This window comes from Sceloporus undulatus, chromosome 2 (assembly GCF_019175285.1).
Source record: "Sceloporus undulatus isolate JIND9_A2432 ecotype Alabama chromosome 2, SceUnd_v1.1, whole genome shotgun sequence".
Lineage (NCBI taxonomy): Eukaryota > Metazoa > Chordata > Lepidosauria > Squamata > Phrynosomatidae > Sceloporus > Sceloporus undulatus.
This window is the reverse complement of record NC_056523.1, coordinates 20,776,901-20,801,466: the sequence shown is the minus strand read 5'-3', so window position 1 is coordinate 20,801,466 and position 24,566 is coordinate 20,776,901. Positions and strand designations below refer to the sequence as shown.

The 24,566-nt window shown below is 43.7% G+C and overlaps 3 protein-coding genes across 3 annotated transcripts in view; all 3 read left to right on the top strand.

Moving 5' to 3' along the window:
- LOC121924019 (zinc finger protein RFP-like) overlaps positions 1–1,794 on the top strand; it is a 12,655-nt gene extending 10,861 nt beyond the window's left edge. The window contains exon 2 of the mRNA XM_042455074.1: positions 1,144–1,794. Within this exon, the coding sequence (XP_042311008.1) occupies positions 1,163–1,636 (474 nt within the window). The 5' untranslated portion in view covers positions 1,144–1,162 and the 3' untranslated portion in view covers positions 1,637–1,794. The remainder of the gene's footprint in view (positions 1–1,143) is intronic.
- Positions 1–15,123, top strand: part of LOC121924024 (tripartite motif-containing protein 10-like) — a 19,098-nt gene extending 3,975 nt beyond the window's left edge. Inside the window, exon 3 of the mRNA XM_042455080.1 lies at positions 14,998–15,123. Within this exon, the coding sequence (XP_042311014.1) occupies positions 14,998–15,025 (28 nt within the window). The 3' untranslated portion in view covers positions 15,026–15,123. The remainder of the gene's footprint in view (positions 1–14,997) is intronic.
- The window catches only part of LOC121923989 (tripartite motif-containing protein 15-like), a 146,370-nt gene extending 128,425 nt beyond the window's left edge, over positions 1–17,945 (top strand). Inside the window, exon 7 of the mRNA XM_042455005.1 lies at positions 16,935–17,945. Within this exon, the coding sequence (XP_042310939.1) occupies positions 16,935–17,449 (515 nt within the window). The 3' untranslated portion in view covers positions 17,450–17,945. The remainder of the gene's footprint in view (positions 1–16,934) is intronic.
- The last annotated feature ends 6,621 nt before the right edge of the window (positions 17,946–24,566 follow it).

The window sequence follows — 24,566 nt, the reverse complement described above, 5'->3', positions numbered from 1 at the left end:
GGAAATTTCGTAAGGCGGCGCATTCGTATCCCGGGGTACCACTGTATATATATATGTATATATGTATGTAAGTATGTAAGCGGCTGAAGGGTGGGGTATAAATACTCCAAATAAATAAAATAAATAAATAATCAATGTCTAACCTTGGTATGAGAACTCTGACTATTTATATTTCCTCATTGTTTAGGTTCCAAAGCACACTGCAGAAATATCCCAGTTTGAGACTGCTTTAACTTCCCTGGCTCAGTGCTAGGGAATCCTGGGAATTGTAGTTTATTGTGGCACCAGAGTTCTCTCTGACAGAGAAGGCTAAATGTCTCACAAAACTACAGTTCCCAGAATTCCCTAGCATTGAGCCAGAGCGGTTATAGCGGTCTCAAACTGGATTATGGCTGCAGTGCAGTTTTGAACCTAGGTTGAGTTTATGTAGATTATACGTGGTCATTATTTTTGTTTTCCTTATGTTCAGTAGCAAGCCTGCCTTTGCACTTTCTTCCTTCATCTTCTTAGCAGTTGTTCAAGCTCTGTGATGTTTGCTGCTAGTAGTATGATACAGCTATATTTAAATAAGCCAATCTAAATGAATGCAGGAACTGCATACAAGGAAGTTTTCCTCTTGCTTTATCTCTCATGGGAGTTTATCACACGAAAGAGATCTGGAGTTTATCCCGTGAATATCCCAGAAAAATTGTGTAATTATGCGAAACGATTTCACACAACTTCTCACAACACCTGCCATTAAAGTGGTCACAAAGAATGCTTAACACACATTTTTTACTTTCGGGACTTCAGTGACAATGCATTTCTGATATCACTTTATTTGCACAATTGCATGTGATAATCACTCACGCAACCACTTGCCATTTTCACTTTATTTGCGGAAAGCTTTAAATGCGGGATGCTTTAAATGTGCTTTAATCTTTCTTTAATGCTGAAATTAAACCCAGTGTGATAAACTCCATGGTTTCCTTATCTCTCACAGAACAAGAAGCTCAACATTGCAGGAATTCAGTGGTTCCAGAGCTTGTTTGAAAGTGAAACTGTAGAAGAGAGATTTTGGAGAGGGAAGTTGCATTCTTTGCTCCTCCTCTTTTGTGGGTGGATATCCTAAACTTTGTTTCTCTCTCACTGTGTTGCTTGCAGATAAACAGTCGGGCCGGTTATGGACAAAGTGGACAATCCCATGGAAGAGCTCCAGAAGGCCGCCATTTGCTCCATCTGCCTGGAATATTTCAAAGACCCAGTCTCCATACAGTGTGGGCACAACTTCTGCTTGCGCTGCATCAGAAAATGCTTTGAGACGGCCAAGAGACGGTTCTGTTGCCCTCAGTGTCGAAGGCAAGCTGGCAAGAAGGATTTCAGGCCCAACAGGGAACTAGCCGATGTGGCTGAAGTAGCCAAGCGATACAAGTTGCAGGCAGAAGAGGCGGCTGGAGAGAAAGCAGTGTGTGAGAGACACCGGGAGCCCCTCAAGCTCTTCTGTGAAGATGACCAAGCCCTCATCTGCGTCGTGTGCGATAGATCCAAGGACCACAGGGCCCACACCGTGCTTCCCATAGAAGAGGCTGTCCAGGACTACAAGGTATGGAGTAACCTTTCGAGTGACACGGAGCGCTGCATTTGGACCGTCTACTAAACTCTTTGTGGGTCTATTCAGACAGTGGAAATAATCCAGGTAGAATCTGTGTTGAATCTTTGTTGTTCACATACATTTTGAATCCATCTGATTAAGTTTGGTGGGGGGAACTGACAAAATCCCCACTTAACCCAGGATAATTGATGTCAGGTTCCCCCCCCCCCCCGAGTTTTTCTAAAAGATTAGCATTCTTGGCTGTGTGAATAACCAATGTCCAATAGATCTGGGATGAAACTCTGCATGCTTTGAACATGCTTCGAATACATTTTCATCATTGGAAATTATTAGATGGGGGATGGAACGTTCTTGTCCCGTCCTTTTCCCATTCTTATAGTGTGATCTCGAGAAGATTTTCATATGACATTGCACTTATCCTGTCAGTGGCCCGTTATTAAACTGCGTTTGACCACGATTGCGTAAAAGACTTTCACATGATGTCACACTGATCCTGTCATTGTCCTGTCAGTGAACTGTCCCATTCTTGCCCTTCATTTTGTATTAACAGAAGAATGCGTTAAGAATGCTGTTAAACATTTGCATGAAGCCGCTGGGAGAGACCATCCGGAGACATGGGGTGCGGTGTTATCAGTACGCTGATGACACCCAAATCTATTTCTCTATGTCTCCGACTGCTACAGTGACTAAGGATGGCATCTCTCCTCTGGATGCTTGCCTTGGGTCAGTAATGGGCTGGATGAGGGAAAACAAACTCAAGTTGAATCCAGAGAAAATGGAGGTACTTGCTATAGGTACCCCAAGTACGGGGAAGATTTGTCAAACAGTCCTGGGTGGGGTCACACAGGGAAAAGTTTGGGAGCACTCCTGGATTCATCGCTACAGTTGTCACCGCATGTGGATGCGAGGGCCAGGAGTGCTTGGTATCAACTTCGGTTGATACGCCAACTGCGCCCCTACTTGGACCAAAAGGACGTTTAAGCAGTGGTACTTTCACTGGTAATCTCTTGTTTAGATTTCTGTAATGCGCTCTACTTGGGGTACCCTTGTACCAAGTTCGGAAGCTTCAACTGATTCAAAATGCTGCACCTAGGTCTGACCACATAACACCACTCTTAAAATCTCTTCAATGGCTACCAATCAGCTTCCGGGTGCAATACAAGGTGTTGGTTATTACCTTTAAAGCCTTACATGGCTCAGGCCCGAGCTACTTGTGGGAAGTCTCTCCCTACATAATCCGCCCCTCACACTTAGAACATCTGGGAAGAATTTGTTGGAATATTGTAACACTCGATTAACCACAACTTCCCATAGAACATTTACTGCTGCAGCCCCTAAATTGTGGAATAGTCTACTGGAAGAGTTCTGCCTTATTACCACTTTAGATGCCTGTAAGAAGGCACTTAAGACAGATCTCTTCCGGCAGGCCTATCCACCGGATCTGGGACAACAGTCAAGGCTCCACATTGATTATGATTGTATAATTACTAGATGATTGGATATTTTAAGGATTGAATAGGAATGTTAATTCAGTGTTAATGTTTTTAGATTGTTTTTCTGAATTGTATTGTATAATTTTACTGTTGTAATCCTGCTTCGATCCTTGAGAGAAGCAGGAAATATACATAAAAAATTCTTCTTCTTCTTCTTCTTCTTCTTCTTCTTCTTCTTCTTCTTCTTCTTCTTCTTCTTCATGCAATCCTACTTCAGTGACAGTTTAAAGGCAGGATCGTTGTGAATGTATGAATGTCTTTTGTGCAATTTCTGTCACTGATGGGATAAAGATGAGTTTCGCTCCCATCCCCCTTCTGATAATCTTAATTGGCTCCGTCTTTATTTGAGTGCTGGCACATGTAAACAACAGAACCTATAGACATGCACATAGATGTGGTTCCATAATGTGAACAACAAACCCTGAATGTATGAGTGAGATTATTCACATAGTCATGCTAAAAAAATATATGTGTGAATGACATCCATGACTCTTTGGGAAAGGAAAAAAAGAAATAAGGGGGGGGGGGGAAGAAAACGTGGTAGCATCTTTAAGACTGTTTTTTTATTTTCACATGAGCTTTTAGGTATATAAGCCCACTTCTTTGGATGCAATACCAAATGGTATTAAGGGCTCTAGTATAAAGCATATGGATACAGATGTGAGATAGAATGAAATAAGATGCAGAAAGATGCAAATTTTGCCCTAAATTTACAAAGAGCTGGGAGAAGTGATGCACTCTTTCAAATCTTTACAGTGTTAACGTGGGAAAGCTGTCAATCTGCCCACCAAAAAATCAGTTTCCCAGGGTTCAAAACTGTATCTGAGAAGATGCCTTTTGTTGTGTGTTCAGTAACAAGGACTCTTGTATTAATTTATGTAGTGTGCCATGAAACCATTGCCCTTGTTCATACATTTGCAAATGGATTGAAATGTGTGAACATAATTAAATTCAGTGGTTTCGCTTTCTAGGCTTGCTTTGCAGTTTTCTTGTTCAAGGACCACAACCTGTAATAATAATAATAATAATAATAATAGTAATAATATATATTTGTATTCCGCTTTTTCACAAAGGAATCAAAGTGGATTCCAACAGTATAAATAAAACATCAAACAATTAAACATTACAATTTTAAAAAACCACAAACCCCAACCCTCCCCGCATCATAAAAACAGTGATCAACCCATAAAAAGAGATTAAACATCAAAAAATTTTAAATATCCAATAGGAATACATTAAAAGTTCAGGCAGATTAGCGGAAGAAATGAGTCTTCCTCTAGAGGAGGAATCCCTTCCTGTGTGTACATTGTCTCACAGCACACTGGCATTGAGACAGGGTGACCAGGTATCCTACTTTTCCAGGGCATGTCCTACGTTTCAACCTTGTGTCCAGGAGGAATTCCAAAATATCCTTCATTTTGCTAGGAAGCATGGATTTACATTTATGGCCTTTTACAGACAGCCAAAATAAAGCTGCTTCAGTCACAGTGGAGGTATTGTGTTTCAATGATGCATGCGTCCTAAGAGTCCAGAAGTAGCACCAAAGCCATGCTCCAGCCTAAGGACTGGAGTGTGGCTTTGGTGTGGCTACTGACTCTTAGGACGATGCATCCTTGAAACACATACCTCCACTGTGACTGAAGCAGCTTTATTTTGGCTGTCTGTAACAGGCCTATATGAGCTTTTATATGCTGTAAAGTCCACATTTTTCTGGATGTCCTCCATTTTATGGTGCCTTGTCATCCTTTGCAGTTAGGGACTCTGGCCACTCAGCACTACGAGAACAGCGAAAGCAAAACACAGACTTTCAGTTCTTTGGATTGCAGCAACATGTCTGCATTCAAAATGCAATAATTGAGCTGGGAAAATGGAAGATTTCTGCTTGTGTGGTGATCCTACTGAAGGTGTGTGTGCACCTGCCTACAACAGGCCAAGTAAACAGCAGCTGCCTCTAGCATCCCTAATGGGTGTGTGTAAGCAGCAGAGCAGAGAGAAAAGGGGAGAGCAGATAATCTGCTTCACCAAGCTAAATCCGAGTGTAGAGAAAAACAAAAACAAAATGGAAATCCAGCAAAATAAAATTGTAAGAAAAGTGGAGGCTGGTGAAAGAAACAAATCAACCTAGGATGAAGAGCAAGAAGCAAGCCTTCAGGTCTGTCCTAGAGATTCAAATATTTTTGTTACTCTGCAGGCTCACCTGATCTGGTTGTTACATTTTACAAATGCATACTATTAGCTTTGGGGGGGAAATGTGCTGAAACATGTCTGTAGTTTGGCTTAGACTGACTCCCGTTGTCCCTTTTCTGCCAAATATCATTTAACTATTTTACACTCAGGAAAAAATTGAGATCAGTCCTAACATGGAGTTTCTTGGCAAAATTTGTCAAGAGGTTGCATTGCTCTCAGAGACTGAGAGAGGTGAAACTTGCTCAAAGTCAATCAATGGGATTCATGGTGAGTGGGATTGAACATGGTCTCAACATTCAGACCACAATACTGTACTGCCTCTCAAAGTGACTGAGTTAAGTTATGATTAACTTACATGATATTAAAGCACCAATTAATTGATCATCATATAAAAGCAATTGAATTAGCGCAATTAAAAAGACATATATGAAAAGGGAGGCATACAGCAAAAAACCACCTTAAAATGTGTTCTTCAGGAGCCAGACCGTTAATCATAAAAGTGCCAAAGAAAGAAGAAGGTATTTTGCCGCTTTAGGATGGGAAATCAACGTTTAGCCTCCATTAGAAAGGAGACCCACAACCTAAAAAAGAAGAAAAGAGCACACAACAAACACAAAGAGCACACACACAACTAACAGAAGAAGAAAAAAAAAACAACCATACAATAAAAAAGGAAAAAAGCTTTTAAGAAAAAACAAGAAAAAAAACATGATTATGAAAATTAAGTTAATCTATACAATTAACTACTTGCTAGCAACTGGTATTGGGAGGCATTTCTTGGCCTAGCACTAGAACAGTTGGTGAAATTATGTCCTATTGTTTTCTCTGTTATTATATCTTTACTTAGGAAGAAATTGAGATCAGCTGCAAGCTGAAGACAGAAAGAAGTGCTGGCCAAGAATTTAACATGGCACGAGAAAAAAGAAAAGCCGAGTATTTAGAAGTTATTTCATAGAACTGGAAATGATAACTGTCTCCCTGCCACGTTTATGTCATGCTTTGTATCCTCCTTCTTTTTATCTATACAGTTGGCCTTCCATACCATGGATTTTTTTATCTACGGATTTCAAGCATATACGGCTTGAAAACACGTCCTCACAAAATATAAATTCCAAAAAGCAACAAATCTTGATTTTTGCCATTTATATAAAGGACATCATTTTAGTGTGCCATTGTATTTAATGGGACTTGAGTATCTATGGATGTTTGTATCCACAGGGGATCGCGGCACCAAACCCCAGCGGTGGACAGGGCCCATTGTATAATTTCTTTATAAATAAAATAAAATAAAGATAAACGAATTTTATGGAAAACGACGCTGTAATCATGTATTCTTAGAACTAAGCCCAACTGAATTAAGTGAAGATTATTTCCAATTAAATGGGCACAGGATTGGTAACTAAGTTCTGTGGTACTCCCTATGTTTTTGAGTTGTTAACTATTCTTTTTGTGCTTCCTATGCATTTATTTGATTTCAACATGCTTTCCGTCTGGAAGAAAAGGGAAGGGCCATTTTAAACTTATTTATTTGTTTAAAACATTGCTTTTTTGCCTGCTAGGGTTACAACAGATTAAAAACAATTTAACAAACAGGCTAAAAATTTTCTTAATGGTGTTTTTAAACGTATTATATTATTTTATTTTCTTTATATTTCATCTTTCTCCCACATATAGGAACTGAAGGCGGCAAACAAGTATAAAAATATACAATTTAAAAATGATACAAAATATTAAAATACATAATATAAAATGTTTTAAAATACAGTTTAAACAATTTTAAGGATATATCACAGTTATAAATTAAACTTAATCTCTAAAAAACAAAACATTAAAATTCGGATAGCCCAGCATTAAAAAAACCCAATCCTTCTCAACTTAATAGACTTGACTGTACAGGAGCGTTTATAAATGGCGTCAGAAGGATAGTAAGGATGACACCATCAGGCCCCTCTAGGGAGGGAGTTCCACACAGCTTGACAGCAGCCACTGAGAAGGCCCTCTCTCTTCTTTCCACCAAAAACATCTGAGAGGGATGGTTTGAGACAGAGAGAAGAGCGTGTTCAGATGTTCTCAACTACTTAGTGGGCTCATATAGGGATATACGGTCCTTTGAAGCCTAGCCCAAGCCGTATAGGCTTATAGGTCAAAACCATAACTTTCAATTGAACCAGCACTCCTTGTTTAAGGCATGTGAAATAATACAGTCTTACTACTAAATCACAGAACCATAGAAACTGGAGAGACGCTAAGGGCCATCCAGTCCAAAACCATTCTGCCATGAAGACCCAGAATCAAAGCACCAGGACGTAGCCAGGATTTTAGGACGGGGGGGGGGGTCCAGGCTAAGTGCCCCCATTATAATGAGGCTTGGTTGCAGCGCGCAGCAGCAAACACCATTCATTTTCTAATGGAAGGGGGAGGTCCGACCCCAAGATCCCCCCTTGGCTACGTCCCTGAAGCAATCCTGACAGATTGCATCCAGCCTTCTTTAAAAACTTCCAGAGAAAGAGACTCCACCATTCTCCAAGGCAAAGATTCCACCGTGAAAAAGCTTTAACATAGGAAGTTTTCGTAATGTTTAGTGGAATCCTTTCTTGTAGTTGTAGCTCATAGCAGGGTCGGCAACTCCGGCCTGTGGGCGGAGCAGCCCGCGCGGGCGCCTTCCGCGGCACCACGGTCCTCCTGCCGCCGAAATCGCCGCCGATTTCAGCCGCCCGGCCGCCATTTTGCCCTTCAAAAAGCGGCGCACTTAGGAGGCCTGATGTGCCTCCGGCCTAATCGGGGCCAGAGGTGCAGGGCCTTCAATGGGCGCCGCCCACCCCTCCTGGCCCGCCCCCTCCTCCCTCCATAAAGGAGGCGGGGGGAAGGAAGAGCAAAAAAGAGAGAAGGGGGAGGTGCAAAAAGAATGGGAGGTGAGGGAGAGAGAGTGAGAGAAAGGGTGGTGAGGAGAGGAAGAAAGGAGGGAGAGGGGAGAGCGAGAGAGAGAGAGGAGGAGAACGGGTGGCGGTAGGGAGCGGAAGAGAGAGCGAGAGAGAGAAGAGTGGGAGGGAGAGAAGAGGAGGAGGGGAGGGAGAGCATAGAGAGCTGGGAGAAAGAGGAGGGAGGAGGAGGAGAAGGAGCGGAGAGAAAGGGTGGGAGGGGGAGGCGGGGAGAGGAGAGAAGAAGAGAAGATGGGAGGGAAGCGGAGGGAGGGAGGGGAGGAGAGAGGTAGAGGAGAAAAGGGTGGGAGGGGAGGAAAGAGGGAGGGAGGGGCGGAGAGAGAGAGCGAGAGAGAGAGACAAAGGTGGGAGGGTGGGAGGGAGAGGAGCGAGAGAGGGAGAGAGAAGAGTGGGAGGGAGAGGAAAGAGGGAGGGAGGGGATGAGAGAGCGGAAGAGCGAAAAAGGTTGGGGGGAGAGGAAAGGAGGGAGGGGAGGGGAGGAGGAGCGAGAGAGAGACAAAGGGTGGAGGGTGAGGAGGAGAGAGAGAGAAGGTGGAAGGGAGGAGAGAGGGGAGGGAGGGGGAGGGGAGAGGGAGAGAGAGAGAGAGAGAGAGAGGGGTGGGAGTGAGAGGGAGGGAGGAAGGAGAGAAAGAAAGTGGTTTGAGACATGGCATGCGTTTTTGCTGTTTTGTGGCTTGCACTAGTCGCTTCCCATTCTGCAAATATTGCTATTTATTTGTTGTTGTTATCCTTTGGTATTCTCTTTGCAAAATCCCCCCACATGGACCTTGCTTGCTCTTTTTTGGGTTGAGACAGTGTGCATGCATTTTTCCTGTGTTATGGCTTGCTAGTAGCTTCTTGCAATATTAGTCGATCTCCCTATACGCGATTTGCCATACGGTATTTGAGCATACGCGCATGGCAAACCCGGAAGTTTTCCTCTCCTCCCCTCCTCTTTCCCTCCTTCCTAACTCCCTCCCTCCCTCCCTCCCACCTCCCTCCCTCCTACCTACCTACCTAAAACTAAACCTACCTTCCCTCCTCCCTCCCTCCCTCCTTACCTGTGTCGCCGCGCCACCGCCGCCACGCTCGCTGCCGCCGCCGTCGCTTAAGTGGCCCGGATGCAGCCTGGAGGTCTCTTGGCCTCCAGAAGCAGCACCCAGCCGTTTGTGGCGGCGGAGCCGCGCGCGAGGGAGAAGAGGCTTGGCCTCGTCCTCCTCGCGGCCTCGGTCTCCGCCACCGCACAATGCCGGCTGCTGCTCTTGGAGGCCAAGGGGCCTCCAAGCTGCAGCGGACTCTTTAAGAGAGGCGGCGACCACGGGGGAGGAGGCCAGCCCCGTTCTCCCTGGCCGCCGCCTCTGAGGAAGAGCCGGCTGCAGCCTGGAGGACAGGGGCCCTTGTCCTCCAAGCTGCAGCCGGCTCTTTAAGAGAGAAGCAGCGACCAGGGAGGAGGAGGCCAGGCCCGTTCTCCCTGGCCGCCGCCGCTCAGGAAGAGCCAGCTGCAGCCTGGAGGACAAGGGGACTTGTCCTCCAGGCTGCAGCCGGCTCTCCTCAGGGTGGCGACCAGGAGGACAAGGCCGCCCCTTTCTCTGGTCGCCGCGCTGAAGGAGAGCCGGCTGCGGCCTGGAGGCCCTTGGCCTCCAGGAGCAGCACGGCCATTTTGCGGTGGCAGGGACCGAGGCCACGAGGAGGCGAGGCCAAGCCTCTTCTCCCTCGGCCTCGGCCTCCGCCGCCACAAAACGGCTGGGTGCTGCTTCTGGAGGCAAGAGACCTCCAGGCTGCATCTGGGCCACTTACACAGCGGTGGCGGCGGCAGCAGTGAGGAGCCGCGGGCGGCACGCGCAACACAGGTAAGGGGGAGGGAGGAAGTAGGTTAGTTTTAGGAAGGTAGTAGGAGGGAGGGAGGGAGGGAGGGAGGTTAGGAAGCAGGGGGAAAGAGGAAGAGGGACTTTTGCCAATGGCGGCGCACGTGCACGCGTGCCACCATTGGACAGAATGGTGGTTTGAGCATACGCGGATTTTGGTATACGCGGGGGGGGTCCGGAACAGATCCCCCGCGTATACGAGGATCCACTGTATTATTATTATGCGGCTGCCGCCCCCGGGGTGGAAACGCCACCCCTGACATGTGGCTCGCCCTGGATAGTGGAAGCTCGCCCTGGCATCGGCTCCACCCCAAGAGGGTGGAAGCTCCACCCCTGTGTGCGCTCCGCCCGGTGGTGGAGCTCCACCCCCCGGCTTCGGCCCCCCAGTTGTCTGAGGGACAGCAACCCGGCCCCCGGCTCAAAAAGGTTGCCTACCCCTGCATTACCGTAATCTAGCTGGGAGATGAGACATGAATGCTCTGGCCAGATATGCCTCCCTAAAAGAAAGGGTGCAGCTGATATACAAACTAATTGTAATTACAATTATTTTTTAGTTCAGTTTTGCTTGTAACATGACATGTCTGGGTCTCAAGATCTCATTTTCTCAACTGTTCTTCTCCCTCCTTCCTCATTTTACCATTTCATTGCAGAAAGGTGTCAAAGCCAAGAGAGAAAAGATTGTGCTGGAGTTCCAGCAGTACGTCTGTTTTTGGAGGAACAGGAGAGGCATCTTTTTGGCTCAGCTGGGTGAACTAGAAAAGGATTGGCAAAGGAGCAAAAGGAAACTGTCAGACTCAATCATACCTTTCTCTCTCAGTAGCCTTATCAGTGACTTGGAGAAGGACTGTCAGAGACCTGCTGGTGAATTTTGCTGGTGAGAGCTTGTGTGTCAATTTCATGACTTGGTCTTACTGCATCTATATGTGGGTCACATTATGTACACTTACAGTGCTTCGGACTTAAGGATGAGGCCAAAAAAATTATCCATAATATGCATACAGGTTGAGTCTCTGTTATCTGAAATGCTTGGAACTGAAAGTGTTTTGGATTTTGGATTTCCCCCCTTGATTTTGGAATATTTGCATATACATAATGAGAGATCTTGAAGATGGACCCAGTCTAAACATGAAATCATTTAGTTTTGTATACACCTTTACACGTCTTGATGGTAATTTTATACACAATAATGTGCAATGAAGCAAAATGATGTACATTGAACCACCAGAAAGCATAGGTGCCACTACCTCAGTCACCGATGTGAACAACTTGGATTTGAGAGTATTTCGGATTTCAGAATTCCAGATAAAGGAGACACAACTGTATAGATTTTGACATAAAAATCAAAACTACATCATATAGGCAATGTATTCAGAACCTTTACAAAACATTTAATATAAAAATATAAAAATACATGAATATATTATATTATTTTTTATAAATGTGGGCTGAGTTGTAAATATGACTCCCTGTGGTTTCCTTTTGCAACTGTTTTTTCATCTGTGCCTTACTGGCAGGAGTGGGCTGACATACCATTGTTCACTGTATAATTCATATTTTTTGTCTTTTGGTTTTCTCTAGAATCTCAAGAAAAACCTTCACCCGGTATGCATTTTCTTTTTGTTTCAGATGTTATTTGATGTTCTACAGATCATACTGAGTATATAGCAATATCTCCCTCTTTGCTACCCTCATGGGCTCTTGCATAAATTAAAACCTGATCTTTAGCATAAAACCTGTTCATCACACAGAATAGGTTGTCTTCTGGGAGGATACACATTCAGTACTGTGTGAACATTGTTGTGTGACCAGATGACTCGCATCTAAGGCTGTTTTTACACTCCTTTCACAGCACCCCTGCCAACTGTGCCTTCAAAACTGAGTGGCAAATTGAACCATTGTTTGAGCGGAGAGAAACTAGAAAAAAACTCATTTATTGCAATAGCTATTATTATCATTAGGAGAGCCAGGGTGCGATTATAGTGGTTTGAGTGTTGGACTAGCACACAGGGAGACCAGGGTTCAACTCCCCACTTGATTATGGAAACCCATGGTTGACCCTGGGCCGGTCCTACTCTCTCAGCCTCAGGAAGGCAAGGGCAAACCTCCTTGGAACAATTTTCCATGGATGCCATAACTCAGAAATGAACTGAAGGTATACAACAACAACAACTATTATTATATTATTATCACACAAAGTTATCATTATCGTCTTTATAATACCCTGTTTTTTTTTATCAAAAACTGGAACTCAAGGCAGTTAACAAATTAAAATGTTACAGTATAGTTAGTAATACACAAAGAGTCAACCTAAAATAGAATAAAACAGTTAGCAATTTTTAAACAACTTAAAAAATTAAAACCCACTTTAAAACAGTAGGATTGAAACAATAATGCAACCTGAGAAAAGGCCAGTTCCGTTAAAAAATCAGTTTTTAAAAAGCCTTTTAAAATAGCCCTTGGTCTGCCTAATTGGTTCCCTAATCTCTGGGCATGTCCTTGGTTAAGATGTTTTCTGTAAAGAAGAGGAAGACACCACTTGTTAGAAAATCAGGGGTGGTGGATCAAGAGATGGTACTATGGTACTATGTACTATGGGTGTGCGATTCTGGGGCTGAATATTGGGTTCTGCCATGCTGGAGATGCAAATGGAACTAAATGGTGCTGGAAATATGGTCAGGAATCTCTCCCTTCCCCTAGCACTGTCCTTGGGATCAATTCTGTATTTGGAGAGATCCCTCAACAGCACAATATACTCCTGCACTAGTTGATCTGAAGAATCTTTTTTCTCCTAGGTATAAAAAAGCAAAGTTGCCCTTGCCAGTGGAGAGGCCACCTAATCTGGGGGGAAAACTGAGTGCAATATCCCAAAAAAGTGTTACTTTAACAGAAAACCTCAAGAAGTTTAAAGGTATGAAAGATTTAAGGAAGGTGTCATTCTATGTCATAAGAAAAGTATGGACTGTTGAAGCCCTACAAATGTTTTCGAGCTACACCTTCCTTCATCCCTTGGCAGCATTGACAATGGGGTCATCTTATGAGAGGTGCAGGCCAAAAATATTTGGAGGCCCCAGTTGTCCACTCCTGCTATAGCAGTCCCTCGTGGGAAATGCACCAGTAAGCATAAAGGAAACAAAGGCCATGGCTTAGTGCTGTCAGATAAATATTTATTATAAATGAATTTTTCATGCATTTCAGGAAAAGGATTTCCCCTCTCAGTCTCATAACTGTAGAGGCTTTCTTTTGGGCCCCCGCATCATTGGCGTGGCAACCAAATGGCCATGCCAATGATACAGAGGAGAAAGGGGCCCCCGGCAGCTGCCCTTTTCTCCTATTTAGTGCCGGCATCCCTTTTCCAGGCCAAAGAGAAGCTGCATTTTCCTGCTTCTCTTTGGCCTGGAAAAATGCCAGATTGGGGCCACAGGGTTGCCGGTGAGGTTGCCCTGGCCCTGATCCAGCATGAAAAGGGATGGCTACAGGCTGCCTCTTTGGAGTGGTCTGTATCAGACCAATGTAAGTTATCACTGGGGGGCCAAACTTAAAGTAAAGAAGTTGTTTTGGAGGCTCTTTGCAATAAATTACATAAACATTCCTTTTGAAAGCTCCAGGTTCTGGGATGAGCTGGGCCATTTTTTTCAGTGCACCATGTTTTAGCAACACAACTATTATCAGCAGCAAGTGCAGGTGGCAAACACCACAAAAAAGGCTCGAGGGATACATTTTGTCCACTTCTTTTCAAGGTTTTTAAAAAAAACTTAGGCCCCGCACAAAATGCCAGTTTGTGGCGGACTGGGGCTGATTTTAGGGCTCGTATGCTCCCGAGCCCTAACGCATGCTGCTGGCGCCATCATGGCTCGCCCCTTTCACACGGGGAGCGCCTTGATGACATATGTGCAGAACAGTGTCCAAATGGCGCCAAGCCATGCAGACGACATGGGTGTGTGCAAGGGCAGCATTGGTGCCCTGTGGGCACCATAAATAAAACCCCCTTTTTGGAGCTTTTTTTCTGAACGGGACGGAGGGCATGTCTTCTGGTTGCCGCATCCCCAACCCCGTGCATCCTGGGATGGCACAGAGCTGCTCCTTTTGGGCTGTCTGTGCAGCCCCTTAGTTGCTGGAGACATAACAGATAGCTAGCAAGGAATGTGGCATCCTAAGAACAACTGTGAGATACTCTGCTTTCCTAAAACTCACAGTCTAAGGGGGGAAATGAAGGTTTCTTAGAATCATCTACATTACTTTTCAGAAAACAAGGGGTCTAGTGGAACCTCCAGTGTAAGAAGAGTAGAGTTGGCTCTCTGTATCCACAGATTCTTTATCCATGGATTCAAGCATTCATATTTTGAAAATATTCAAAGATATATAAATTCCAAAAAACAAACCTTGATTTTGGCCATTTTAAATAAGGGGCACCATTTTACTATACGTACATTGTATTTAACGGGACATCTGTGGGTTGTTATATCCGGAGGGGGTGGGGTCTGGGAACCAAACCCCAGTGGATACCAAGGGTCCACTGTAGTTTCTTACTCATAAAACATCGTAGGCCCATATATCGCCCCTGAGAGGCAAAATACCATTTTTATTTCCCAGAATTCCTTGGGAGTGTTTCTAGGTGATGTGATGTGCCCTGTCCCAATTCTGAATATTGTTGCTATCATCCACAACTTGTGCAAGCGTATGCTGTGTGAATGGTGTCACGTAACAATGCCCCCCACCACATACTAGGGTTAGGGATGCTCCCTAACCCTAGTATCACTGGGAGCATGCCGCTTTATGGCGGTGTGTACTGGCCCATAGTTGCATAATGTTGTAGAGTATTTTATTTCTCTGAAAAATAATAATAAAAGAAAATAGGAAAATGGCCTAAAATTTTAACAAAACCTCAAAATTCTCTTCCAAACCATAGCAATTCCATCATCTCTATCTTATTTTTTCCTCTCCAGAAACATTGGAAACAGAATTAAAGATTGACAGGACATCTTGCCAGAACGCTTTGTCAGAGGAACAGAGGAACCTGCTACAGGTTTTGTGGCCAGTGACATGTGAAGATGCACAACAAAAAGCAAACATAGAAAGTAACTCTGCTTTTGTATTTGTTTGTTTAGTTTACATCTTGACTGTTGTGCTCTTCTTGAGGATGCCATGTTGCCGGCAGGCTAAGTGGAATGAGCTTCAACTGCATTGACTTATGCAATTGCATTCAACACTTGGAAAAGCTACCATTTTGGATGATGGCCCCCCAGACCATTGATAATGCTGGCTAGGGGATTTTAGAAGTTGTCATCCAAAAAATATTTCCAGGCTCTACCTACACTTGGAAGATAAACCACAAAGTCCACCAGATTAGGAATGTTAACTATTCCTTACGATATGACAATATATAATGAAGCCTGCAGTATTTATTGGTAAATAGTTTGTAAATGCCTTTAAAACAAAGCTATACAGATGCTTGTTCACTAGATTTATTACCAAATGCTAGTGAAACACATTTGAATGTTGGATGAGGACTCTGGAGACCAAGGTTTGATTCCAGTTCAGCCATGAAACCACACTGGGTGGCTTTGGGCAAGTCACATGTTCTCAACCTCAGAGAATGGCAATAGCAAACCTCCCCTGAACAAATTTTGCCAAAAAAAGCGCATGATAGATTCATCTTAGGGTCATCATAAGTTGCAAACAACTTGAAGGGACACAACAATAACAACAGCCAATCCACAACTGAATTCTCAGCCTATCCAGCTTGGAGCTCGCCAGATGTTTTGAACTAAAGTTCTGGAATTTGAAGCCATAAGAGCTAGTAATGGCTGCCAATATGATAGGGTAGAATAAGAATTGAACAGATTCAGGGAGGATGTATTACTAGTTGTGGCTACTAGTCATGATGGCTCTCATATACCTTCCATTACTAGTGGTCACATGTTTCTGTTATATTGGTTACTTGGGAACAGGAGCATGAGACAACTGTTGCATTAATCTTATTGATGGGTTTCTCATAGCCATCTGGGTTGGCCATTATAGAAGCACAATCCTTGATAAGTTAGGCCTTTTATTTGGCCCATATGGCTGCTTCTGCTCTTAATTCTCATCATCTCAAGTGTTGAGGATTCATGAGAAAGGTTGCCTAAAGAACCTGAAAGATACCACATGGGGGAAAATCAGCCGTACTGGATACTGGGCTTAGCCTGCTGAGTAATAATTACCAATGCACCTTGCTTGTGAACCTCTCTTAACCTTGTGCCTGGCACCTGTCAAGAAAGATAATGCAAAGGTGAATAGATCATTGGCCTGGCTCAGTAGGATGGTTCTCTGGTTTAATTAGACAGGTGAAGAAGGGGATTGAATTTGTGCTTCCCTTCCTTGTTCAAACTAGCCACAGATCTGGAAAAGATAACTTTTTAAATCTACAGCTCCTAAAACCCCCACCACATGCCCATGCTGGCTGGAGATTTCTGGGAGTTGTAGTCCAAACAAGTATGGATTGAGTCTCCCTTATCCAAAATTGTTTTTGAGTCTCCCTTATCCAAGATTGTTTTGGATTTTGGATTGTTTTGGATTTTGGAATAACTGTATTTGCATATACATACACAATGAAATATATGGGACAACGGACCCAAGTCTAAACACAAAATTCACTTACATTTTATATAAACCTCATACATTTAGCCTGAAAGTAATTGTATGCAATATTTTTAATACTTTTGTGCATGAAACAAAGTTTGTGTACATTGAATCATCAGAAAGCAATGGTATCACTTTCTTGGCCACCCATGAAAAAGGTTTTGGTTTTTGGAATATTTCAGATTTCTGAATTCTGGATAAGGGAGACTTTTTTGAACTGCATAATTGTCTCTCTGATTCTGTTTCTTTCCATTTTCCCCAGAAAATGTAATACTGGATCCCCGTACAGCCAATCCCAAACTCCTCATCTCCCAGGATCGGAAGAGAGTCAGACACTGGGGTTACCCACAGGCGCTGCCGGACAACCTCGAGAGATTTGATTCAGAGCTCTTTGTGCTGGGCTGTGAGGGTTTCTGCTCCGGAAAACATTCCTGGAGAGTGGCTATTGAGCAAGGGCAGAGCTGGGCAGTTGGTATTGCCAGAGAGTCTGTGAAGAGGAAAGGACCACTCAGCCTCAGCCCTGAACAAGGCATCTGGGCTGTGGAGCAGTGCTGGGGCCACTTTCGAGCGCTTACCTCCCAGTGGACCTCCCTACCTCTGGCCAGGATACCCAGGAGGATCCAGGTGTGTCTGGATTATGAAAGAGGCCGGGTGGCATTTTTCAATGCAGACCTGAATGCCCCCATCTTCATGTTTCCACTCATGTCTTTCAAGCAAGAGAGAATCTATCCTTGGTTCTGGGTAGGGCCAGGGGGTCAGCTCAGCCTCTGCCTCTGAAGGGGCTGCTGCAGAGGTAGATACTGAATTTTCGGAGGTGTCTGTGTTTAGGAAAGCCTGGGCATTTCAGGTGTTTTGGACCTCAGTCTCCATATTCTGTTAACACTGGCCATGCTGGCTTGTTCTTCAAGGATTCTCTAATATCTGGAGGACCAAAGTTCCCATACCTGCTCCAAGATCATTGAAGACTTTTCTTTTTTGTCTAATCCTAATACTGTTGGTTCTGCTGGGAGCTCAGATTTAATGGAATCTGCTCTCTGATAATCCATTTGTTTTGAGCCATGTTCTCTCTCTTCCTCTCCTTTCCTTTTCTCTCACTTTTGAGTCTGTACTTTTCAAAACTGTCATTGAACCCTCATTGAAATCACATGAGGAATGGCTCCATTTTACATGTACACAATGACCTTTGAGGCCATTAAGCAAAGCAAAATAGAGTGACTTTCATGTTTGCTCACATATCTCGATGTGATGCCTTTAATAAAGTTATTCTGCTGAACAGCAGTTATGGAGGGTGGCTGTTATCCTATTACAGTGCGTAGAATAGAATCTGGTCCTTATCACATGGAGAGTTTTGCAGTTCTGATCCGAAACCACTGTGGGTCCAACCATGCAAATTCATGCTAAAACGTGATGTATTATCCACACGTGATTGCTTTCTATGAGAGGTCATTCCGAGGTGGATCCACAGTCAATCCAAAGTGACTCCTGATTTTTGTGAATTCGGTAACAATCGAATTCACAAAAATTAGTTCCAAGCTCACTTCGATTTCAATCCAAATTGGTATGGTGTGGAATGCAACTTTGCTTCCGTCCTGGTACACCCCCCCAAAACCTCCAAGGTCCCACATTTCCCATGATGCTGCGCTGCAATTTTGTCCCATTTGCTTCCAGTGCTCCTTCAAGAATGGAGACCACATTTGGATGTAGCTGACAGGGATGAAGGGAATGAAACAGGAGGCTGCGGGGAGAGATGGGAGCAACAGAAGCTGGGGAGAGCAACAAACTCCCAGAATTCCATAGGCTCGAACCAAGGCCCTCTCAACAAACTCCAACTCCCAGGATTCCATAGCACTGAGCCAGGACAGTTAAAATGGAGTCAAACTGGATTATTTCCCCAGTGTGGATGCAAAGAAGGCAACTGTTACAAAGGGAAGGAGAATGGATTGGATTCAGGGAGGTGGTACTTTAGAGAGCATGGAGAATAAGGGAAACCGGATCATTTCTGCACTACTCCAAAATGGGTCTCCTTCATATCCAAAGGATTTACTTCCAAGTAACCTGCAGCTTCTACACTGATTATTTTGCAGTGAAATATTTTTATTTTTATTATTACTATTATTATTAAGGAATTATTATTATTATTAATAAAAATTTATTTCACTGCAAAATAATAATAATAATAATAATTTTGCTGGTGATACATTCGGATGAAGCAGAGGGCATTTAGAGATAGGTGACACTTTTGGATGAAGCAGACGGCATGTAGGGATAGGTGAAATTCCCAATCATTCATGTGAGGCTAGCATTCACGTGAAACTGGAACCAGGAAGTGGCCCTCTTCTTCACCTCAGAAGTGCAAAGGTTCACGATGTGTTCAGACCCCCACTGAGCATGCGCAAGGGTCCCAATTCGAATAGTTGAATCTGCATGGTATGCACTAGTGTGATAATTTAATGTGCACTTGCTCCGCTTTGACTCAGGAATCACTACAATTTCATTCTTCACGTGTGATAATTCATCACGTGAATTGCTTTGGATTTGAATTGACTCTGCTTCCCCTTCACTTCAGATTCGCTGTGGATTGGAGTTCCAGTCTTACGTGTGATAAGGGCCTTTGTGATCAAAATCTGACAGCTGCACAGAATCCTTTAAAGTGGAATAGTCAGAAATACAAAGAATGTGTTTCTAGTCATCATTATTGCCAGAGTGGGGTGGTGGAGGACTGTAATGTGGACATTTTTAATTGAGGGTCAAGCTGTACATTACCATAAAGTTCTACAGTATTTGGTTCCAACCCGTGGAAGGTTTTGTCTTCTGCAGCCCATGCAGGCACAGAAATAAATGGAGCTAGGGTCTTTTAATCACTTAGTGATGCTTACTTTCATCCCAGCATGGGATGCTCTGTGCGAACACAATATATATCAGGATTACAGTCACTTCCCAAATTCCTGGCTTCAGGCCATTCATCCATAGGCCTGAACAGAATCTGCACATGCCTGATCATGTACATTTAGGCTCCATTCAGCACATCTGGGTATGAGCGCACTGAAGTTCTTAGCTGGAAAAAAAGTTGATATTCTACAGATCCCCTCACTGACCATTGAATGTCTCTGCAGTGGGATAATATATTTCATCAGTTACAGCCTAAGTCTGTTTGGCCAGCCTTGCATTCTCTGTTTTTAGTCCTAGCATGCACCATTATTGTTTCACCAGCCACATATTTGCATGTACCAAACTCAGAGTCACTTCACTTAAGAAAGGTTGCTGAATCACATCACTTCAAGCCTATAGCCATGTCTTTCTTTTCACTGTCAAGCCAAATGCCCATGTTTCATTTCAAATTTAGTGTGAAATGTTAAAAGAACTGTTAAGCTACAAGAAAAATATTTTCAGTCATGAGAACAGTGATTTCTCATACAGTGATCAAGTACTTTTGAGACTGCCAGATGTTGAGAATAAAGCGAAGATGGGTTAGGGTCTACTTTGAATAACCTAACAGAACAGTAATGCGTATTAATAAACTTCTACTCATTTATTCTTTTTTACAATTGTTCCTGCTATGTTCTGATAGGGAGTCCAGTCACGCTTACTATGGCAAACCCACTGAATAACACACCTACTATTCCATATAGGGATCACCTTGAGGACGAAATATCTGATCCAGGGATGGATTTTGAAGGGGAAATGGGCAAGATGAGTGACAAGAGCCCAAAGGTTTGGAAATGCAGTGACAACCTGGAGAGGGACTCTGTTACATCCATTTAGTTCCAACCATCATCCATGCTACTATAGGTTTGGCTTATAAAGTGCTTTACAATTTTGTATTTGCAGAGAACCCGTTTCAGTGATTCAATCTAGATTTTCTTTTTTGGTAAGAACTAGAAATTTTAGTGACTGTAACTACCTCCCATAAGCTAAATCTGTTTTATAGCCAGTTGTTTTACAGTCTGTAGTTCAGGACAGTGTGAGAGCCAGTGTGGTGTAGTGGTTAGACTGAGCATTGGATTAGGATGCTGGGAGACCAGGGTTCGAATCCCAGCTTGGCCATGGAGATCCACTGAGTGACCTTGGGTAAGTCGCACTCTCTCATAGGATGGCAATAGCAAACACCTGCTGAAAAAACTTGCCAAGAAAACCCCAGGATAGGGTGGCTATAAGTCAGAAATGACTAGTAGGGGTAGGAAAAATGTGAAACTTTTTGTGTTTATTCAGATTATTGTCTCCCATGCTGTTTAACATTTACATGAAGCTGCTGGGTGAAATCATTCGGAGACATGGGGCAGGGTGCGGCAGTAGAGAGCAACGTTTCATTCATGGGGAACTCATGTGAATTCATTCACAACAGTGGGAAGCAAGTGCAATTGAGAGTGCGCAAGTAAAACACACTGCACTACCACTACTGAAGAAGCAACTTGGGATACAGAATGCACTGCAGTGATCGCAATCCATTCTCATTGCCAGGATTGGTTTCGCGGTGGATTTCAGTGTTCTTATTTTTTAAATTAAGTTTTTATTGTTATAATACAAAATACATTAATCATAATCAATGTTCTTTTGAGCTTTGAGGCACAATTTAGTTAAAGCAATGTATTGAAGTAATATATTTTATTTTGCTGTCTTTATAAGTTGCGGTCTGGGAACATGATTGGTCATGCGAAGTTGAGCCATGCATACGCAAAATGATCAATTACGATATGCTAACAGTTCACTAGTGGGTGTGGGTGAAATGCTATTGCGATATTATTTCAAGTGCACAACTGTGCGAATGGATGCCATGTGAACGCATTTGGCAGAATTGCGCGATTGTACCTCCTCGAACTGCTTCTTTTCTCCCATGTGATAATCTCCTTGCAGGCCTTGATCTCTCATCTTCCTTCTCAGCTTCCAAAACTATTTCTTTCTTGGAGGGGAAGAGAAAAGCAGGGAAGAGAAAGGCAAGGAGGGCCCTTGGAGCTGCTGCTTCTGCCTAAGGGAAGAAAAGAAAGCAAAGAGCAGGGAAACTGGCAGGATCATGGCCTCTGGCGGGAGCCCCTCAGAGGAGCAAAGGAGCAGCCGCCTTGGGGGCTCCACTCCCAAACTAATGGCACTTCGGACCAGCCACAAGGTGGAGCAAGTGCACCACTTCCTCCAAGCCACTGCAGCACAGCATCTACCTTGGTTTGCCACTCAGGGTGACCAAGTCTCCTAATGGCAAAGGAGGACATGGCACAGCAAAAATGTAAGACATTGGAGAAAAATGTAGGACATTGTAAGATGAATGAGTGAGTTCTGACTTAAACCCAGAGCTGAAGAACCGAAGAACCAAGGGATTGTGCTTTAAACATAGCTAAAGGACCAAACAAGATGGTTCCGCGCAGAGCATTGATGTGACGAAAGTATTTGGCAACCGAGGCGAGGAAAGTCTGAAAACTTGGAAGCTGAAGTGGGGTGCTGTCCAGGTGTGACGAACCATGACCGGGAAGAACCTTATCTCCTGAGTCGCCATGATGAGGAACTGACAGGACAATGGAGAACTTTGAACAGAACGAGTAGCTTTGAACACAGACTGATCTGAACAACCTGTCTGTCCTCCCAGAAGAGGAAGTTGAGTAATGGGCTGCAATATTGCAAGACTTCAGCAGCCAAGAGCCAGAGAGAAGAAAAAGTATAAAGACCCTGGACTTTCATCTCCATTTTGTTGGCATCTACCGCGGCAACGGTGTCATCCCCAGCCTTCGAGAACAACTGATCAATGTTCGGCGGAAGGAAAGTGTGTGTGAGTATTGTATGAATGTGTGAGTGAAAGAGCTCTTGATAATCAATGGTTGTGTTACTTGTGTGATTCAATAAATGTTACATGCATGGTGTTTAAAACCAAATTTGGTGTCTCAATGTCTTTCTCAGCCTTGCTGTGAATAGGTCCACGGAGGGAGAGGTTCTCATTACACGCTCTCAGGATAAACAGGTTGCCCTTACAATCTTGGGCATAACAACATGACCCAATAAAAGCTAAAAACACACATATAAATTCATGCTCAAAATGTAGGGCATTTTGGAATTCCTGCTGGGCAAAAATGTAATAATAATAATAATAATAATAGGTTTTATTTATATACCGCCCAATCACTGGGAATCCGAGCGGTTTACAATAGAGGGGATAACAGACAGTTCCCTGCCCACAGGCTTACAATCTAAAAGACACGACACAAAAGGAGAAGGGAATGGTGAGGGGGGGAGGGAATCAGGTCCAGCATTCTTCTCTCCCTCTGAGGCCTGGACCAAGGCAGATGGACTGCAGGGAGGGCTCTTTTTCTTCAGGCTAGCCCCTGATGGAACTGGGCCAGCCTACTCTCTCCCTCAGGACATGTCCTGGAAAAGGAGGGCAGCTGGTCACCCTGTTGCCATCTCTGTCCTAGTATCCACTAAGATCTGCTGACACTGGGTGTATCCACACTGCATAAATAAAGCAGTTTGGCACCACCTTAACTGCCATAGCTTGATCTTGTGGAACCTTGGGATTTGCAGTCTGGAGAGGTATTCAACCTAGAGACCTCTGGTGCCTCACCAAACCTCAAATCCCACAATACTGTAGGACAATGTCATTCACATTCAAGTGCTGTCAAACTGCTTTATTTCTGCAGTGTGGATATCAGTAGATGGGAACTATGGGCCTGTACAGACAGGCCAAAATAATGCTGCTTCATGTCACTTTGGAGGTATGCTGTTTAAATGATGCATGCATCTTAAGAGGCCAGAAGCCGTACCAAAGCCACACTGCTGGAGGGCAGCTTTGGTGCAGCTTCTGGCCTCTTAAGATGTTTTTGTCATTTAAATAGCATACCTTCAGAGTGACCCCAAGCAGCTTTATTTTGGCCTGTCTGTTCGGGCCCTATAAGAGAGGGAAAATGCTGTTACACTCACATCCTGCTGCACCACCCTGAACATGGCCCACCAGATGCGTTTGGACTACAAATGCTTTATTCTGTAAAGACAGTATAAGACCAGAATGCTGGGAAGTGGAGTCAAATAACATGTGTGAGGCTCCTTACTGGTATTCTTGGTATTACAGTGGGGCCAGCAGTCTCCACATGACATTAATGTAATGGGAATTCAATGATATAGCTGTGTTAATCTGTAGAATCACTATGTAGAGTGATTTTGTAGCACCTTTGAGACTAACAGGAAAAAGGAGCTCGTAGCATGAGCTTTCCTAGACTTCAGTCTACTTCCTCAGATGCATCAGTTTATCTTATTAGTTTATCCTAACGCATCTGAAGAAGTCTATGAAAGCTCATACTGCTACCTTCTTTCTTTCAGTTAGTCTCCAAGGTGCAACAAGATCTTTCTATGTAATGGAAATGTGTTTCAAGACAGTTCAAAAATGGCAGCTGCCCAATGTCAACTTATACATCTCGATATTTCATAATCTTTGCCCTCTCTATGTCCTCAGTTCTGCTGTCCCATGGGATAGCCACATCAGTAAGCAATGATATAATATACTGGACATAATGACAGTTACCGTTACCGTTTTTGACAACCTTTTCAGGCTTGTGATCTTCCCATTACAATAGTTCTTTGCAGAGGGTAAATCGTGTGTGTGTGTGTGTGTGTGTTCAAATCATACTGGAAATCATATGAATGATTTGTTGCTATTTTTTGCCTGTTTATTCCCAGGATAATGGGTCTTTAATCACAATGTGTATGAAAATATTAATCATGATTGCGTGATTTTCACGGGATAATCGCTACTTTAAACCCCCGATTTTCCCTGCGTGATAAGGTCATTATGTTCAATCAACTTCAGAACACAAAATAATTATTATTCAACAATATCTCACTGACTCCTAGATACTTGCACAGAATTCAAGTCACTGGTGGTCCAAAACTGCATTTGGTAACACTGGGTAGACTCTGAAAC